This window comes from Mustela lutreola, chromosome X (genome assembly GCF_030435805.1).
Source record: "Mustela lutreola isolate mMusLut2 chromosome X, mMusLut2.pri, whole genome shotgun sequence".
NCBI classification, from domain to species: Eukaryota; Metazoa; Chordata; class Mammalia; order Carnivora; family Mustelidae; genus Mustela; species Mustela lutreola.
In genome coordinates this window covers 87,197,601-87,218,473 of record NC_081308.1, presented here as the reverse complement: position 1 = coordinate 87,218,473, position 20,873 = coordinate 87,197,601, and the positions used below count along the sequence as shown (strand labels likewise).

The following is a 20,873-nucleotide window of genomic DNA, read 5'->3' as shown; positions in this document are numbered from 1 at the left end:
CGCCATTTGTATTCCCGTCCTCCGGAACTCTACAGAAAGTGCTCAGGGAACAAAAGCTCCTGAAAGCAAAGCCGAGCGGATTACTTGGCCCGGCCCCTGGTAAGGGCGATGCAATTCCGCCTGGGGCAAAGACACTTGAGAATCATTACACCAGGCCCCTCCCCCAGAAGATCAACAAGAAATCCAGCCAATACCAAGTTCACCTACCAAGGAGTGCGGTTTCAATACCAAGGAGAGCAGCAGAATTCCAGAGGAGGAGAAAGCAAAGCACGGAACTCATGGCTTTCTCCCTGTGATTTTTTTTTCTTCTTTTCTCTTTTTTTTCCCCCTGTGATTTTTTTTAGTCTTGCAGTTAATTTAATTTTTTTAATTCTTCATTTTTTTCTCTTCTTCTAATATTTTTTTAAACTTTTACCCTTTTCTTTTTTAACGTTATTTAACTAGTTTATCTAATATATATTTTTTCCTTTTTATATTTTTCTTTATTTGTTTTCCTTTTATAAATTCTTTTCTTTTTTTTTCTTTTTTTTTGAACCTCTTTTTATCCCCTTTCTCCCCCCTCACGATTTGGGATCTCTTCTGATTTGGTTAAAGCATATTTTCCTGGGGTTGTTACCACACTTTTACTATTTTACTTGCTCTTTCATATACTCTTATCTGGACAAAATGACAAGGCGGAAAAAATTCACAAAAAAAAAAAAGAACAAGAGGCAGTACCGAAGGCTAGGGGCCTAATCAATACAGACATTGGTAACATGTCAGATCTAGAGTTCAGAATGACAATTCTCAAGGTTCTAGCCAGGCTCGAAAAAGGCATGGAAGATATTAGAGAAACCCTCTCGAGAGATATAAAAGCCCTTTCTGGAGAAATAAAAGAAATAAAATCTAACCAAGTTGAAATCAAAAAAGATATTAATGAGGTGCAATAAAAAATGGAGGCTCTCACTGCTAGGATACATGAGGCAGAAGAAAGAATTAGTGATATAGAAGACCAAATGACAGAGAATAAAGAAGCTGAGCAAAAGAGGGACAAACAGCTACTGGACGACGAGGGGAGAATTCGAGAGATAAGTGACACCATAAGATGAAACAACATTAGAATAATTGGGATTCCAGAAGAAGAAGAAAGAGAGAGGGGAGCAGAAGGTATACTGGAGAGAATTATTGGGGAGAATTTCCCCAATATGGCAAAGGGAACGAGCATCAAAATTCAGGAGGTTCAGAGAACACCCCTCAAAATCAATAAGAATAGGCCCACACCCCGTCACCTTAGAGTAAAATATACAAGTCTTAGTGACAAAGAGAAAACCCTGAAAGCAGCCCGGGAAAAGAGGTCTGTAACATACAATGGTAAAAATATTTGACTGGCAGCTGACTTATCCATTGAGACCTGGCAGGCCAGAAAGAGCTGGCATGATATTTTCAGAGTACTAAACGAGAAAAGCATGCAGCCGAGAATACTATATCCAGCTAGGCTATCATTGAAAATAGAAGGAGAGGTTAAAAGATTCCAGGACAAACAAAAACTGAAAGAATTTGCAAACACCAAACCAGCTCCACAGGAAATATTGAAAGGGGTCCTGTAAGCAAAGAGAGAGCCTACAAGTGGTAGATCAGTAAGGAACAGAGACCATATACAGTAACAGTCACCTTACAGGCAATACAGTGGCACTAAATTCATATCTCTCAATAGTTACCCTGAATGTTAATGGGCTAAATGCCCCAATCAAAAGACACAGGGTATCAGAATGGATAAAAAAATAAAACCCATCTATATGTTGCCTCCAAGAAACTCATTTTAAGCCCAAAGACACCTCCAGATTTAAAGTGAGGGGGTGGAAAAGAATTCACCATGCTAATGGACACCAGAAGAAAGCAGGAGTGGCAATCCTTATATCAGATTAATTAGATTTGAAGCCAAAGACTATAATAAGAGATGAGGAAGGATGCTATATCATAATCAAAGGGTGTGTTCAAAAAGAAGATCTAACAATTTTAAATATCTATGCCCCCGACGTGGGAGCAGCCAACTATATAAACCAATTAATAACAAAATCAAAGAAACACATCAACAATAATACAATAATAGTAGGGGACTTTAACACTCCCCTCACTGAAATGGACAGATCATCCAAGCAAAAGATCAGCAAGGAAATAAAGGCCTTAAACGACACACTGGACCAGATGGACATCACAGATATATTCAGAACATTTCATCCCAAAGCAACAGAATACACATTCTTCTCTAGTGCACATGGAACATTCTCCAGAATAGATCACATCCTCGGTCCTAAATCAGGAATCAACCGGTATCAAAAGATTGGGATCATTCCCTGCATATTTTCAGACCACAATGCTCTGAAGCAAGAACTCAACCACAAAAGGAAGTTTGGAAAGAACCCAAATAAATGGAGACTAAACAACATCCTTCTAAAGAATGAATGGGTCAACAAGGAAATTAAAGAAGAATTGAAAAAATCATGGAAACAAATGATAATGAAAATACAACAGTTCAAAATCTGTGGGACACAACAAAGGCAGTCCTGAGAGGAAAATATATAGTGGTGCAAGCCTTCCTCAAGAAACAAGAAAGGTCTCAGGTAAACAACCTAACCCTCCACCTAAAGGAGCTGGAGAAAGAACAAGAGAGAAACCCAAGCCTAGCAGGAGAAGAGAAATCATAAAGATCAGAGCAGAAATCAATGAAATAGAAACCAAAAAGACAATAGAGCAAATCAACGGAACTAGGAGCTGGTTCTTTGAAAGAATTAATAAAATTGATAAACTCTTGGCCAGACTTATCAAGAAGAAAAGAGAAAGGACCCAAATAAATAAAATCATGAATGAAAGGGGAGAGATCAAAACTAACACCAAAGAAATACAAACTATTTTAAGAATATACTATGAGCAACTCTACGCCAACAAATTTGACAATCTGGAAGAAATGGATGAATTCCTAGAGACATGTAAACTACCACAACTGAACCAGGAAGAAATAGAAAGCCTGAACAGACCCATAACCAGTAAGGAGATTGAAACAGGTATTAAAAATCTCCAAACAAACAAAAGCCCAGGGCCAGACGGCTTCCCGGGGGAATTCTACCAAACATTTAAAGAAGAACTAATTCCTATTCTCCTGAAACTGTTCCAAAAAATAGAAATGGAAGGAAAACTTCCAAACTCATTTTATGAGGCCAGCATCACCTTGATGCCAAAACCAGACAAGGATCCCATCAAAAAAGAGAACTACAGACCAATATCCTTGATGAACACAGATATGAAAATTCTCACCAAAATACTAGCCAATAGGATTCAACAGTACATTAAAAGGATTATTTACCACGACCACGCAGGATTTATTCCAGGGCTGCAAGGTTGGTTCAACATCCGCAAATCAGTCAATGTGATATAACACAGCAATAAAAGAAAGAACAAGAACCATAGGATACTCTCAATAGATGCTGAAAAAGCACTTGACAAAGTACAGCATCCCTTCCTGATCAAAACTCTTCAAAGTGCAGGGATAGAGGGCACATACCTCAATATCATCCAAGCCATCTATGAAAAACCCACCGCAAATACCATTCTCAATGGAGAAAAACTTTAAGCTTTTCTGCTAAGGTCAGGAACACGGCAGGGATGTCATTTATCACCACTGCTATTCAACATAGTACTAGAAGTCCTAGCCTCAGCAATCAGACAACAAAAGGAAATTAAAGGCATCCAAATCGGCAAAGAAGAAGTCCAACTATCACTCTTCGCAGATGATATGATACTATATGTGGAAAACCCAAAAGACTCCACTCCAAAACTGCTAGAACTTATACAGGAATTCAGTAAAGTGTCAGGATATAAAATCAATGCACAGAAATCAGTTGCATTTCTCTACACCAACAACAAGACAGAAGAAAGAGAAATTAAGGAGTCCATCCCATTTACAATTGCACCCAAAACCATAAGATACCTAGGAATAAACCTAACCAAAGAGGCACAGAATCTATACTCAGATAACTATAGAGTACTCATGAAAGAAATTGAGGAAGACACAAAGAAATGGAAAAATGTTTCATGCTCCTGGATTGGAAGAATAAATATTGTGAAAATGTCTATGCTATCTAAAGCAATCTACCGTACCATCCATCTTTTTCATCTTTTTCAAAGAAATGGAACAAATAATTCCATCCATCTTTTTCATCCTTTTCAAAGAAATGGAACAAATAATTCTAAAATTTATATGGAACCAGAAAAGACCTCGAATAGCCAAAGGGATATTGAAAAAGAAAGCCAACGTTGGTGGCATCACAATTCTGGACTTCAAGCTCTATTACAAAGCTGTCATCATCAAGACAGCATGGTACTGGCACAAAAAAAGACACATAGATCAATGGAACAGAATAGAGAGAACAGAAATAGACCCTCAACTCTATGGTCAACTAATCTTCGACAAAGCAGGAAAGAATGTCCAATGGAAAAATGACAGCCTCTTTAATAAATGGTGTTGGGAAAATTGGACAGCCACATGCAGAAAAATGAAATTGGACCATTTCCTTACACCACACACAAAAATAGACTCAAAATGGATGAAGGACCTCAATGTGAGAAAGGAATCCATCAACATCCTTGAGGAGAACACAGGCAGCAACCTCTTCGACCTCAGCCGCAGCAACATCTTCCTAGGAACATCGCCAAAGGCAAGGGAAGCAAGGGCAAAAATGAACTATTGGGATTTCATCAAGATCAAAAGCTTTTGCACAGCAAAGGAAATGGTTAACAAAATCAAAAGACAACTGACAGAATGGGAGAAGATATTTGCAAACGACATATCAGATAAAGGACTAGTGTCCAGAATCTATAAAGAACTTAGCAAACTCAACACCCAGAGAACAAAATATCCAATCAAGAAATGGGCAGAGGACATGAACAGGCATTTCTGCAAAGAAGACATCCAGATGGCCAACAGACACATGAAAAAGTGCTCCATATCACTCGGCATCAGGGAAATACAAATCAAAACCACAATGCAATATCACCTCACACCAGTCAGAATGGCTAAAATCAACAAGTCATGAAATGACAGATGCTGGCGAGCATGTGGAGAAAGGGGAACCCTCCTACACTGTTAGTGGGAATGCAAGCTGGTGCAACCACTCCGGAAAACAGCATGGAGGTTCCTCAAAATGTTGAAAATAGAACTGCCCTATGACCCAGCAATTGCACTAATGGGTATTTACCCTAAAGATACAAACGTAGTGGTCCAAAGGGTCACGTGCACCCGAATGTTTATCGCAGCAATGTCCACAATAGCAAAACTATGGAAAGAACCTAGATGTCCATCAACAGATGAATGGATCCAGAAGATGTGGTATATATACACAATGGGATACTATGCAGCCATCAAAAGAAATGAAATCTTGCCATTTGTGACAACATGGATGTAACTAGAGCCTATCATGCTTAGCGAAATAAGTCAAACAGAGAGACAACTATCATATGATCTCCCTGATATGAGGAAGTGGTGATGCAACATGGGGGCTTAAGTGGGTAGGAGAAAAATAAATGAAACAAGATGGGATTGGGAGGGAGCCAAACCATAAGTGACTCTTAATCTTACAAAACAAACTGAGGGTTGCTGGGGGGAGGGGGTTTGGGAGAAGAGGGGGTGGGGTTATGGACATTGGGGAGGGTATGTGCTTTGGTGAGTGATGTGAAGTGTGTAAACCTGGCGATTCACAGACCTGTACCCTTGGGGATAGAAATACATGTTTATAAAAAAAAAAAAATAGTGCCCCTTCGGTTTGAAGTGGTGGGGGAGGGAGGTTGTGGGAACCAGGTGGTGGGTATTAGAAAGGGCAGGGATTGCATGGAGCCTGGGTGTGGTGCAAAAATAATAAATACTGTTATGCTGAAAATTAAAAAAAAATGTGTCTTCCTCAATTTCTTTCATGAGTATTCTATAGTTTTCTGAGTATAGATTCTTAGCCTCTTTGGTTAAGTTATTCCTAGGTATCTTATAGTTCTGGGTGCAATTGTAAATGGGGTGGACTCCTTAATTTCTCTTTCTTCTGTCTTGTTGTTGGTGTAGAGAAATGCAACTGATTTCTGTGCATTGATTTTATATCCTGACACTTTACTGAATTCTTGTACAAGTTCTAGCGTTTTGGAGTGGAGTCTTTTGGGCTTTCCACATATAGTATCATATCATCTGCGAAGAGTGATAGTTGGACTTCTTCTTTGCTGATTTGGATGCCTTTAATTTCCTTTTGTTGTCTGATTGCTGAGGCTAGGACTTCTAGTACTATGTTGAATAGCAGTGGTGATAAATGACATCCCTGCCGTGTTCCGGACCTTAGCGGAAAAGCTTTCAGTTTTTCTCCATTGAGAATGGTATTTGCGGTGGGTTTTTCATAGATGGCTTTGATGATATTGAGGTATGTGCCCTCGATCCCTGCACTTTGAAGAGTTTTGATCAGGAAGGGATGCTGTACTTTGTCAAGTGCTTTTTCAGCACCTATTGAGAGTATCCTATGATTCTTGTTCTTTCTTTTATTAATGTGTTGTATCATAGTGATTGATTTGCGGATGTTGAACCAACCTTGCAACCCTGGAATAAATCCCACTTGGCTGTGGTGAATAATCCTTTTAATGTACTGTTGAATCCTATTGGCTAGTATATTGGTGAGAATTTTCGCATCCGTGTTCATCAAGGATATTGGTCTGTAGTTCTCTTTTTTGATGGGATCCTTGTCTGGTTTTGGCATCAAGGTGATGCTGGCCTCATAAAATGAGTTTGGAAGTTTTCCTTCCATTTCTATTTTTTGGAACAGTTTCAAGAGAATAGGAATTAGTTCTTCTTTAAATGTTTGGTAGAATTTGCCTGGGAAGCCATGTGGCCCTGTGCTTTTGTTTGTTTGGAGATTTTTGATGATTGTTTAAATCTCCTTACTGATTATGCATCTGTTCAGGCTTTCTATTTTTTCCTGGTTCAGTTGTGGTAGTTTATATGTCTATAGGAATGCATCTATGTCTTCCAGATTGTCAAATTTGTTGGCGTAGAGTTGCTCATAGTATATTCTTATAATAGTTTGTATTTCTTTGGTGTTAGTTGCGATCTCTCCTCTTTCATTCATGATTTTATTTATTTGGGTCCTTTCTCTTTTCTTTTTGATAAGTCCGGCCAGGGGGTTATCAATATTATTAATTCTTTCAAAGTACCAGCTCCTAGTTTCATTGATTTGTTCTATTGTTTTTTTGGTTTCTATTTCATTGATTTCTTCTCCCATCTTTATGATTTCTCTTCTCCTGCTGGCTTTAGGGTTTCTTTCCTGTTCTTTCTCAAGCTCCTTTAGATTAGGGTTAGGTTGTGTACCTGAGACCTTTCTTGTTTCTTGAGTAAGGCTTGTACCACTATATATTTTCCTCTCAGGACTGCCTTTGTTGTGTCCCACAGATTTTGAACAGTTGTGTTTTTATTATCATTTGTTTGCATGAATTTTTTCAATTCTTCTTTAATTTCCTTGTTGACCCATTCATTTTTTAGAAGAATGCTGTTTAGTCTCCATGTATTTGGGTTCTTTCCAAACTTCCTCTTGTGATTGAGTTCTATCTTCAGAGCCTTGTGGTCTGAAAATATACAGGGAATTATCCCAATCTTTTGATTCCAGTTGAGGTCTGATTTAGGACCCAGGATGTGATCTATTCTGGAGAATGTTCCATGTGCACTAGAGAAGAATGTATATTCTGTTGCTTTGGAATGAAATGTTCTGAATATATCTGTGATGTCCATCTGGTCCAGTGTGTCATTTAAGGCCTTTATTTCCTTGTTGATATTTTGCTTGGATGATCTGTCCATTTCAGTGAGGGGAGTGTTAAAGCCCCCTACTATTACTGTATTATTGTTGATGTATTTCTTTGATTTTGTTATTAATTGGTTTATATAGTTGGCTGCTCCCACGTTAGGGGCATAGCTATTTAAAATTGTTAGATTTTCTTGTTGGACAGATCCTTTGATTATGATATAGTGTCCTTCCTGATCTCTTATTACAGTTTTTGGCTTAAAATCTAATTGATCTGACATAAGGTTTGTCACTCCTGCTTTCTTCTGATGTCCATTAGCATGGTAAATTGTTTTCCACCCCCTCACTTTAAATCTGGAGGTGTCTTCGGGCTTAAAATGAGTTTCTTGGAGGCAACATATAGATGGGTTTTGTTTTTTTATCTATTCTTATACCCTTTGTCTTTTTATTGGGGCATTTAGCCCATTAACATTCAGGGTAACTATTGAGAGATATGAATTTAGTGCCATTGTATTGCCTGTAAGGTGACTGTTACTGTATATTGTCTCTGTTCCTTTCTGATCTACTACTTTTAGGCTCTCTCTTTGCTTAGAGGATCACTTTCAATATTTCTTGTAGAGCTGGTTTGGTGTTTGCAAATTCTTTCAGTTTCTGTTTGTCCTGCAAGCTTTTAATCTCTCCTATTTTCAATGATAGCCTAGCTGGACATAGTATTCTTGGCTGCATGTTTTTCTCGTTTCGTTCTCTGAATATATCATGCCAGCTCTTTCCGACTTGCGACGTCTCTGTGGATAAGTCTGCTGCCAATCTAATATTTTTACCATTGTATGTTACAGACTTCATTTCCCAGGCTGCTTTCAGGATTTTCTCTTTGTCACTAAGACTTGTAAACTGTACTATTAGATGACAGGGTGTGGACCTATTCTTATTGGTTTTGAGGGGGGTTCTCTGCACCTCCTGGATTTTGATGCTTGTTCCCTTTGCTATATTGGGGAAATTCTCTCCAATAATTCTCTCCAATATACCTTCTGCTCCCCTCTCTCTTTCTTCTTCTTCTGGAATCCCAATTATTCTAATGTTGTTTCATCTTATGATGTCACTTATTTCTCGAATTCTCCCCTCGTGGTCCAGTAGCTGTTTGTCCCTCTTTTGCTCAGCTTCTTTATTCTCTGTCATTTGGTGTCTATATCACTAATTCTTTCCTCTGCCTCTTTTATCCTAGCAGTAAGAGCCTCCATTTTTGATTGCACCTCATTAATAGCTTTTTTTAAAATTTCAACTTGGTTAGATTTTATTTCTTTTATTTCTCCAGAAAGGGCTTTTATATCTCCTGAGAGGGTTTCTTTAATATCTTCCATGCCTTTTTTGAGCCCAGCTAGAACCTTGAGAATTGTCATTCTGAACTCTAGATCTGACATATTACCAATGTCTGTATTGATTAGGTCCCTAGCCTTTGGTACTGCCTCTTGTTCTTTTTTTTTTTTAATTTTTTTATTTTTTATAATCATATATTTTTATCCCCAGGGGTACAGGTCTGTGAATCACCAGGTTTACACACTTCACATCACTCACCAAAGCACATACCCTCCCCAATGTCCATAATCCCACCCTCTTCTCCCAAACCCCCTCCCCCCAGCAACCCTCAGTTTGTTTTGTGAGATTAAGAGTCACTTATGGTTTGTCTCCCTCCCAATCCCATCTTGTTTCATTTATTCTTCTCTGGTTCTTTTTTTTGTGGTGAATTTTTCTGCATTGTCATTTTGTTCAGATAAGAGTATATGAAGGAGCAAGTAAAATACTAAAAGGGTGGCAACAACCCCAGGAAAATATGCTTTAACCAAATCAGAAGAGATCCCAAATCGTGAGGGGGGAGAAAGGGGATAAAAAGAGTTTCAGAAAGTAAGAAAAGAAAAAAAAAGAAAAACAATTAAAAAAGAAAACGGATAAAGAAAAAATCTAAAATAGAAAAAACTATATATAGTTTTTCATATATATATATATATGACAAACTAGTTAAAAAACGTTAAAAAAGAAAAGGGTAAAAGTTAAAAAAATTAGCAGAAGAGGAGAAAAAAATGAAAAAGAAGAAAAAATTAAATTAACTGCAAGACTAAAGAATCATGGGGAGAAAGCCATGTGTTCCGTGGTTTGCTTTCTCCTCCTCTGGAATTCCGGTGCTGTCCTTGGTATTGAAACTGAACTCCTTGGTAGCTGAACTTGGTCATGGCTGGATTTCTTTTTGATCTTCTGAGGGAGGGGCCTGGTGTAGTGATTCTCAAGTGTCTTTGCCCCAGGCGGAATTGCATTGCCCCTACCAGGGACCGGGCTGAGTAATCCACTCAGGTTTGCTTTTGGGAGCTTTTGTCCCCTGAGCGCTTTCCGTAGTGTTCTGGAGGACGGGAATGAAAATGGTGGCCTCCTGGTTTCCAGCCCCGAGGAGCCCCACTCCTCAGTGCACCCTCAGAGAACAGCGCCCATTTACTCCCATCTCCCTGGCCTCCAGCCATGCTCCACTCCGAGCTCATCGAGCCTGTTACTGGTTCAGGGTAACCCCAAGCTGAGAGCTCACTCCTTGGCTCTGTCTCTGTAGCCGGCTTTCCCGTTCTAATACCTGTAAGCTCTGGTACACTCAGACACCCCCGATCCTTCTGTGACCCTGTGGGACCTGAGGCCACGCTGACCCTGCATGGGCTTCACCCCGGTTTAGCCTCTGGAGTGATGTCCCTAAGCGGAACAGACTTTAAAAGTCCCGATTTTTTTTTTTTTTTAAAGATTTTATTTATTTATTTGAGAGAGAGACAGTGAGAGAGAACATGAGCGAGGAGAAGGTCAGAGGGAGAAGCAGACTCCCCATGGAGCTGGGAGCCTGATGTGGGACTCGATCCCGGGACTCCAGGATCATGACCTGAGCCGAAGGCAGTCGTCCAACCAACTGAGCCACCCAGGCGCCCTAAAAGTCCCGATTTTGTGCTCCGTTGTTCCACCACTTGACGGGAGCCGGCCCCTCCCCCTGCGGTCTATCTTCCCGTCGCTTTGGAGTCACTTCTTCGCCAGTCTTACCTTTCAGAAAGTGGTTGATTTTCTGTTCTAGAATTGCTGTTCTTCTTCTCTTCCATCTGCTGTTGGATTTGTAGATGTTTGCAATCTTTAGATAAGCTATGTAGCTGATCTCCTGCTACCTGAAGTAGTCTCAGCCTGCTACTTCTCCGCTGTCTTGACTCCTCCCCCCTTATCAAATCTTATTGGTGAAGTTTTTTCAGTAGTCTATACAGATGCATCCTTTGAATGCTGACACATTTGGTTAAAGGTAATAAGTGGTAATAATAGATCAAATAAACTTACTAACTGCAAAAGCTCAAATTTATGGAGTTTCTTGGGGACAGGCACTCCAATAGTACGTACCACATTGTAGATATTCAATAAATTTTTATTGAGCTGAAAGAACGGTGTGTGGCAATCTGTATATTGAAAAACCATTAGAGCAGACTTGAGATTGTTAGAGCAAAAGTTTCAAAAGGAACTTACTTAGTCTTCCAGAGAGGGTTCTTGACGAAGGTGTTTTAGTTACTGTGATATGTTAACTGGGCTAGGCTATAGTATTCATATAGTATTCATTTATTAAACATCCATCTAGACATTGGTGATGAGGTATTTGTAGATGTGGTTAACATCTGAAATCAGGTGACTTTATTTTTTTTTTTTAATTTTTTTTTTTTTTTTTTTATTTATCAGAGAGAGAGAGGGGGAGAGAGTGAGCACAGGCAGACAGAATGGCAGGCAGAGGCAGAGGGAGAAGCAGGCTCCCTGCTGAACAAGGAGCCCGATGTGGGACTCGATCCCAGGACGCTGGGATCATGACCTGAGCCGAAGGCAGCTGCTTAACCAACTGAGCCACCCAGGCGTCCCAATCAGGTGACTTTAAATAAAGATTATTCTTGATAGTGTAGGTGGGCCTCATCCAATCTACTAAAAGTTTTTTTTTTCTTAATATTTATGTATTTATTTTTAGAGAGAAAAAGACAGCATGTGACCATGTGGTGGGGGGTGGGTAGGCGCAAAGGGAGAGAAAGAATCCCAAGCAAGAAGACTCTCAGCTGAACATAGAGTCCAACAGGGGTCTCAGCAGCAGGAAGGGTGGGTTGCTAAAAGTTGGGCTCAATCCCATGACCCCTACGTGGACCTGGGCCAAAACCAAGTAAGATACTCAACTAGCTGAGCCACTCAGGTGCCCCCCTTTTTTTCCTGAAAGTTCTTAAGGGCAAAAACTCGGGTTTCCCAGAGGAAGAAGAAATTCTGTTGCAAGACTGTAGCATTAATTCCTGCATGTGCCTGTTGGCCTGTTCTGTGGAATTCAGACTCGCCAGTCCCCACAGTTACATAAGACAGTTCCTTGAAATAAATGTAAATAAACAAAACTCTTTGAAGTAAATATATCCTACTGGTTCTGTTTCTCTGGAGAACTCGGACTTACACAAGTCCTTGGCTTAATGTTTAATAGGATAATATGTACTACAGATCTTTACAATCTTTTTGAAATGATATTCTCTCTCCAGTCACTTAAATATTTGACTTGTTTCATGACATTTATTGACTTATCTCCTTATTAATTTAATGACATAGTTCTCTGAAATCCAGTTTGCAAAAATTTATTTTACTTATGGTAGGTTAGTTTAATTCCTCTTGAGATTTAAAAATATCTTTTTTGGTTTTCTTTTTATATTTGGACAACCCAAATAATCCCAAAATGTTTTTAGTCAATTTTAGGACACAACAGTTTTATTATTTCTAAAAAGCATTTAAAATTTAATAGCTTTCTATATATACTAGCAAATTTTAAAGTTCCTCGAAATTTTTTAGCATTCTTTCAAGCATATCCTTCTCTATTTCATTCATATTGAAGACTTTTTGGCTAATTTATATAAGACAATTTCTATGATGGTTAATTTTATGTGTCAACTTGACTGGGCTTTTTTGGGTGTGTCTGCAAGGGTGTTTTTAGGAGAGATTAGAATTTTGATCAGTATACTGAGTAAAAATAATTGCCCTCACCAATGTTAGTGGGCTTCATCCAATCTGTTGAGGGCTCAAATAGAAAAAATGCAGAGAAAGGTCAAATTTATTCTCTCTGCTTAAGCTAAGACATTCTTCTTCTCCTGCCCTTGATATTGGTACTCCTGGTTCTCAGGTCTTTGAAACTGGATTGGGACTTATACCATTGCATGCTCCCCACCTCCCATAGCCACCCTCTGGCCCTGGGTTCTTGGGCTTTCAGAATTTGACCAGAAGTTCAACACTGGCTTTGCTGGGCCTCCAGCTTTCACTTAGCAGATCGTGGAACTTCTCAGCCTTCATGATCACATAAGTCAATCCCTCATAATAAATCCCCTACATATCTTTCTATCATCTACCTATCTATCCCATTGGTTCTCTTTCTCTGGAGAACTCTGATTAATAAAGGTATCAACAAGAAGTCTATGTATACAGATTCAGGTGTGGATAGGTGAAATGATGTGGTGGTAGAAGTCAGTGAAAGTTCACTTTTGATACCTACAATTTTCTAGTAAAATAGAAAGTAACAGAAAAGTTGGGATGGTGAGGTGGTGTTGGGAGTTTGAGGAGAGAGAAAGTATGAAATTATAACTTAAAACATTTGGAAATTTAAGGAAGAGGAGGTCTATTGAGTAATTGAGTAATTTACTGGCAGCATTAAGGGCCTGGTTGAAGTTCATGTTAGACAAGTTAAAGTTATTCATGTGGTTGTGCATTTTCCTCCAGCTAGGTTTAGCTGTGTGGGTTCAAGCTCCTTGAGGTGTATTTGGTTTAGTCATGGTTATGATTTTTCCAAGGAAACAATACAAAGTGAGAGAGGGGTAGGAGAGTACAGGGTACATGTAAACAAGTGTTAATGAAGACTGAACATAACATTTAAGCTGGAGAAGGAGGGGAGAAAAATCAATAAGGGACCAAGGGATGATGAAATCTGATAAGATCTATGGGTTGGAGATTTTGGTGAGTTTAAAGAAGGTTGAATTCTGAGTGAGCTGAAAAGAAAGGAGGTGATAGTTAGAAAGAGGAAAGTTTGAAATTGAGATTATGGAGAAGTTGCTAAAATAGCTATGACAGGGCCCAGGGTATGACCATGTGAGTGAGTAGCTGAGGTGGGGTTAAGGACAATGTCATGAAGGAGAAATGTTCAAGGAACTGAGAGAGTCAGTGCATCAGAATGGTTGTTCTTGAGCTCACCAGGAATTAGGACAGTACTACTTCATTGAGAATGACCACATTCCAGGAGCTAAAATCTTCAAATTATAAGGAGAGATGGGAAAATGAAGTTTGGTAGATGACAACAATAAAGGCTAGTTGGTGATAAGCTGCCAAAAGCCAGCAGTTTTTAAAGATGTGAGAGAGGAATTGCTTAAGGCAGCAATGAGAAGCAAGAAAGACATTTATTCAGCATTCAGGTTCTGTGGTACGGTAGTGGTGTGAGAGAAAAATCATATACTTCTCTTGAGTGGGCTTCAGGGTACACAGAGTCCTCAGAGGGAGAGCCTGGTTTCTGTTAGGGGAAGATAATAAAGGACAGATTTAGAGAAGAGGTTGAAGATATAGGGGAATTACTGAGGGTGAATTTTGTTTTAGGAATAAGGAAGGGGTGTGAGAAACTAGGGAAGGGATGTGGTCACAGCTTTATGGAGGTTAAAATGGAGGATTTGAGGGGTGTCATGGGGGATCTCAGGGTTCTTGTGGTAACTGGCATAAATGAAGATAAACATTGTTATTAGGTGAATTCTGATAGATTCAAGGCAGATAGATTCAAGGAAGATTTTGAATTTTGGGGTTTGGTGGGGTGGTTGGGTATCTGGAACTTCCTGTTGACCCCAAATAATGTGGAAATTCAGTCTTACACGTGGAGCACTGGACCACACAATGTACTCTGTCATTCTTAGAAACAGAGATTGCATAAATCAGTAATGATAGAAAAATAGTCTAGAAACTGTACTTCACATTCAAGATTGGACTGCCTCTGGGGAAGTGGGAGAGTAAATGAACACAAGGCAAGGGTCAAGGGAACCTCAGTTTTTCTGTACTATTTTTATTCTTTAAAAAAAGTAAATAAACCAAAATGTTAAAAACATTCAAACCTGAGTCATGGAAACATTGTTTATTATATTTAGTGTCTGGGACATTGTAGGCACTCAATAAATATTATTTGTTGAATGAGGGTGGCTTTCTGCTTTAAACATTTCTTCAACAAACATACAAAACTCTCAAATTAACACTAAGTGTCACAAGAACACAGAAAAAGGAATGACTGGAGAGAAGAAAAGGGCTTGAGAAATCCTCATGGACAGAGTGGATGCTGATCTATGCAGAGTATCTTTACCACCATATATGAACCATATGGCAAATATTGGATACAAGCTAAAAACATCGTCCTATCTCCATCTTACCTTAATGCTCTAAGGTTCTGTGTGAGTATCCAGAAAATGACTTTGAACATTTAGTCCTTCCAAGTAACTACTGGATCCTCACTTTCCTCCCCCAACATGGACACTGGGTGGGTGCTACTGTCCCACATTTCTGCTCTATCACAGATGTATTACTTCAATCTATAGACAGGTATTTAGTGTCTTCTGTGGGCCAAGCAAAGTGCTAGGGATTGGGAGATAAATGATGAATAGCCTCAGTAGATCCTCCTGTGATTACTCTAAACTGACTACTACCACGTTCAGTGGCTGAGAAAATTGAAAATGTGACTTTTACATAGGAGAGCACCACTGTGACAGAAAAGTTCAGCCGTGGGGGTGAATGACTGAACTGCCCACCCTCTCAAGGAGCTCCCCTCCTCCACGACCTGGCCAAGGATTTGAACAGACGCCACTGCGCATTATTTCTAAACAATTGTTTGGTTATCACAGAGTACTTAGATTCCATGGCTATAAAACCCGGTTCCAGACGTTGGAACCTAACTGGGCAAGAAAGAAGCGCTTGCTTATTGTAGAGGACCCAATTATATTGGAAGAATGAGTGAACTTGGGAAGGAGGGAAGTGGATCCTTAGCAAGAAAATAGTGGGAGAGACCGGGGAGGCAGGCAGGCAATCCCTTGGCGGCGAATCAGAGAAGGCTTAGACAGTGTCTGGGGAGGTGGCTCCAGTATGACGTCATCAAGACACTGATGCAGGAGAGAGGTCCTGTGTAGAGGAGAGACAGTGGACTCAAGCCTACAAGAATAAAGCCCGGGGAGGGGGGAGTTGGGGGCAGCGAAGAGGAGGACCTGGGATCCCTCAGCCAATCAAGTGGTTGGGGAGGGGTCTGGAGCTGGGTGGGCTCCACGACTTATAACTGCAGGGTGCCACGCAGGAAGGTTAACCTCGTCCAGTGTGTGGAGCAGCGTTGGTCCAGCCGTCGTCCTTTCAACCGTCTTCAAGCCATCAGGTAAGGACCTGCCGTCCTGGCGGAGCCAGAATACTATGGGGGCAGGAGGGCGCAGCAGCTGCAGGGCGGAAGGGGTCGGTCTCTCGGGAACTGGTGGGGCTGAGTCGGGACTGGGGTTTTCTAACTGCGTCTCCTAGAGAGTCCGCGCCTTTGTCTTTTGCGGCGCCGCCTCTGAGCGTTGCGGAGTACTCCCAGGGTGGGTCCTTGGAAGGCCGGCCTGTCTGCGGTGGCTGCACGCCCGAGACTTAGAGGAATATGGGTGCTGCCGGGTTTGGACCCTCTGGAGTTGGTGCTTTGCGTTCTCCCTTCCTGTGGCCAAAAGGTGGGATGTGCGCCCAACAAAGATGATGGTTATTTTAAAATGTAAGCGAAGTGCTCCTGACAAAACGGCCCATGTGCCCAGCCCTTTATAATTTGTTAGTCCCTGTTTTCCTACCTCTGGAGATGGGCGACTGGTCGCTTATCAGGTCTTGGGGTGACCTCGATGGAAGGGAGACATACTCGGGACTTCTGGCTGTTTGGGGGCCTCTCCATTCTACTCTGGGCACTAGACGTGTCTTAACCCCACCAGAATGGGACCAGGCACGAGCTGGACCCTTTGTTTTCCCATCTCTGGGCTCTTCAGTTGTCTCTGCTCATATAAATCTAGAATGGTCACAGGGCGCCTCATCTCCTAAACTCTCCTTATGCAGAGAAAACATGATGAAGTAAAAATCAACTCTATTTGGTTTATTCCTCAGCTGAAGTCCTTGGTCTGATCCTAATTAGCTGTGTCTTCTGCCAGCATTTACAAACCAGTGCCAAAAGGAGCTAATATGAGACATGTAATTAGTTATAACTGGATTAAATCCTCTCCCTCTCTTATTGTGGCTCCTGAATCTATCTTTGGGCAGATAAAATGGAAAGAAACTAGTGCAACTTATGCCACCCTCCTTTTTTTTTTTTAACCCTTTTTTAATTCTGCTTCTTACTATCCAAGAAAAATGTCCCAAATTAATTGAATGCAATATGAATTTGCTCAAATAAATGCTGTCTCTTGTTACAAAATCGTTAGTTGGTTAAACACAGTCCTTATTTTTCTTCTATCTCTATCTCTTCTTGTGCTTCTGTCACCTCCATTTGACCTCAGCTCTTATGTAAAAGAGTCAGACATACTGACTCTGGATTTTATAGCATCTTGGTTTCTAGTGCATCCTGATTCAGGCTTTTACTGCTTATTGGAAATGGGGCAGTGATGTGTAATTCAAAGTATTCTAATAAAAACATGACTTTTCTAAGATGTGTGCTTTTTTTCTTGTTGAAAATCAGCAGATAAAATACGCATTGATATTAAATATGAGAATTATTGGCTGTGATTCCTTAGTATGACATTAGTTATGCTGATTTTAAGTTAAAACTTTTTTCAGTCTTTCTTTTAGTCAAGATGAGTGATAAGCCAGACTTGTCTGAAGTGAAGAAGTTTGACAGGTCAAAACTGAAGAAAACCAATACTGAAGAAAAAAAAATACTCTCCCTTTACAGGAAAGTAAGTCATGGGACTGGGGGTTTCTAGTGGAGAAAAACAATGGTGAACGTTTATAGGCTCAGAAAATAAACTATTCCAGTAAATTTTGCCACTGACTAAGCAATAATTAGAGTACCATTGTATTTAATGCAACAGTTGAAAATATCAAATAGTTGTTTTCTTACTTCAGTTATATAAATGGTTCTCATGAGATAGACCCAAGAAGTAATGGGAAAATAAAAATCTCGTTTCTTGTTGGAAAATTACTAAAAATCTCATTATAACTAATCTTGGAATATTAGACTAAGGACTAGAAAAGTCTTAGTTTCATCCACTTTATGGTTATTAGGCATTTTCTGCATCTAGCAGGTTGGATCCATGATTTCATTCCTAAAGAACGACACAAGCTGCAGTATTGGCTTTCTCTACCTGATTGACAAGATAAGGTAGAGAAAAAGTTTAGATTTGGGGGACACTCAAAGTTCCCAGACTTCAAAGGATCAGATTTTCCTTTGAGAATTACAGCCTGATAGAAAAACTCCAAGCATATTCACAAACCTGAGAGGCACTTTTTGTCATGTCAGTGTTATTTGATAATGCAGTTAAGTCAGAAGTACCTGAAAGGTTATAACTTCCTAATTATGTAGTGATAGATAAATCTGAGGAAAATGCTTCACTTCCTCTTCAATCTCAGAATAATCTATGGAAAAAATGGCAATAGCGTAAATCTGCCTCTCACATGAAAAAAATATGTAGTTGATGTATGTTCTCATAAATGTTCAGGTGGTTAACATGTGTGCACATGCAACACAAACACTCAACTGGGGTTTTGTGGTTAGTGCCTTAGCCTTCTAAATTTAAAGCAGATATGGCAAGCTTCAATAACTTGGCAGTTACCTCTTGGAAGAAAACTGAACTTACTCCTAGGAATATGCCTTCTTAATGATTTGTGTGTGTGTTTGTTTCCCCCACCCCCCAGCTATCCAACAAGAGAAAGAGCGTGTTCAAACGTCATAAAATGGGGATCTCCTGCCTACACCAAATTTCAACATTCCTTAAGTATCTCAGTTTGGGGCTTGTTTTATATAAGCCTATGTGTTTGTAGAAATTTTAGGCATCTTCTGATTTCTTCCCTTCCCAGCCAATATTCCCTTTTTAAAATTTTCCATTGATACATACATGCCATATGGAAGGTGCTGTCAATAATCTTACCATTTATGACCTTTGTTTGTGTATTCCTTGCATCCCCAAAAGTTAAACTACTTTTAATTTTCTACAGTGGATGAATCTGCTGCTTGACGATATTCATGAAGTGGCATGCATTTGTAACTTCTCAGTTTATTTTCATTTCTAATGTAGTGATAAAATAATAAGTATAGTCATTGTTTTGAGATTCTGGTGGCCCATTCTTGGTGGTCTTCTAAGGAATGAAAGTGCACCAAAGGTACTCATTTTAGCCAAACGAAATGGCTTAAAGCCACTTTAGGAGATTAGTCACAGGGAAAATTCTGTCCTTTGTCCAGGTCCAGTGGATTCTGACTTGCGAATGCTAGGTGCTTTTCCATAGAGTTGGAATCATGGTTCTCCCATGAGAATCTCAGGAGAGGAGGTAACATGGACTAGCCTCCTTAGCTTAGAAGTAAGAAAATGAAAACACAGGGTCTGAAGTGATCTAAGGCAAATAAGAGCTGGGATGTTTAAACTGAGCTCTCTCACTTTCTGTAATGTGCTTTTCAACTTCATAGGAGACCCCTGACACTGGGATTTGATGGGAGAAAGGGGAAAGAGGCACAAGCTAGCACACATCATGCTAAGCACATCACTTCTATTGAACACAAATTCAGACATCTAATACCTGCTAATGATCTGCAACACTGAATCTCTGCTCTCATTCTTGTCTGGAACAGAATTTACTGTCTTCTGAACCAATTATTTTTGGTGTTCATGGTGAGCACAAAGTGTGTGTGTGTGTGTGTGTGTGTGTGTGTGTGTGTCCATTCTGTATTCCATTCCTTACCTTAAACAATACTTTTATCAGCTTTCAAATTGTAAAAAGCAATCTCTAACATCCCATCAATTAGAATTGTTAACATTTGAGTGTATAACCATCCAAGCTATAGTCTCTTAATACCCATGTCTTTTACTACAAAAATATTATTCTCTTCATACCTATTTGAAACCTCAAGTATTACATTACCCCTTTCTGATGGATTACATGTTTAAATAACCACAGGAAGTGGAAGCTGTTTTCTTTACCAGAGCATAAACTTACATAAGCAAAAGAGTATGTGGGACAACTCTGATCAATTGTCAGTGAGATAGCACAGTCATGGGGCTTAGTGTAGCTAGAGGATTTAAGACTTGGAAGCTACCATGTTGATCACCAACGCCTTACCTCTTGCCTAAAACAATCGTCCAATAGGGTTATTCAACCCCTTGCAGTGACCTGATTATTATACTGTGCCCAAATCTGCTTTCCTATAACTTCTATCCAATAGTCCTAGGACTGTCTGCTGGAGGCTCACACAACATAGTAATACCTGCTCCAATATTTGAAGTCAGCTGTTGTGTGTCTGTTCCTGTACCTCTGTCTTTTCCATGTGACAATTCTCAGATACTTTGGATCTAAGTTACATGTATGAGGAACCATACTGTTTGCTGATGTGCCCAAATTTGCTCATTATCAGATCTCTTTGAATCCATATGCTGTCATCCAACACATTTGCTCTCTTTTCAGTATTGCCACTTACAAATTTGAGAAACGTGTTGCAAATCCATGATAAATTCAATAACCTCTACATTTGTATACCAATCCAGCACAAGATTAGGCCCATTTCAAAGAGTCTAAAGGAAAACATGAGTGTTGTCGGGTGAGCTGGGGTAGACAATTACTTCCATTGTTCAGTTTCATCTGGTAACCATTCTTTACATTAAGGTATTGATTCCACTCTGGACAGTGTAAGTGCTAAACTGAATGGGAGCAGATGAGAAATACAAAGACTTAGAGTTGCTAAGTGAATACTCCTACAGACACAAGATGAGAAAAACATTTGCCCATCTAGAGTAGTTTTACCCTGCATTTTAAAATATATAATATAGAGATAGTCACTAGATTCACTTGGCTGTCCAAATAGGGGGA

General features: G+C 39.8%; 1 protein-coding gene and 1 pseudogene across 1 annotated transcript; one reads left to right on the top strand and one right to left on the bottom strand.

Annotated features, from left to right (window-relative positions):
* The window catches only part of LOC131821014 (aspartate aminotransferase, mitochondrial-like), a 47,209-nt pseudogene extending 30,309 nt beyond the window's left edge, over window positions 1–16,900 (bottom strand).
* Window positions 16,901–17,653: 753 nt separating this feature from the next.
* On the top strand, window positions 17,654–18,751 carry TMSB15A (thymosin beta 15A). The gene is given in 3 exon segments (XM_059158766.1): window positions 17,654–17,728; window positions 17,731–17,755; window positions 18,714–18,751. Coding segments are annotated over 3 exon segments (138 nt in total).
* Window positions 18,752–20,873: the final 2,122 nt, after the last annotated feature.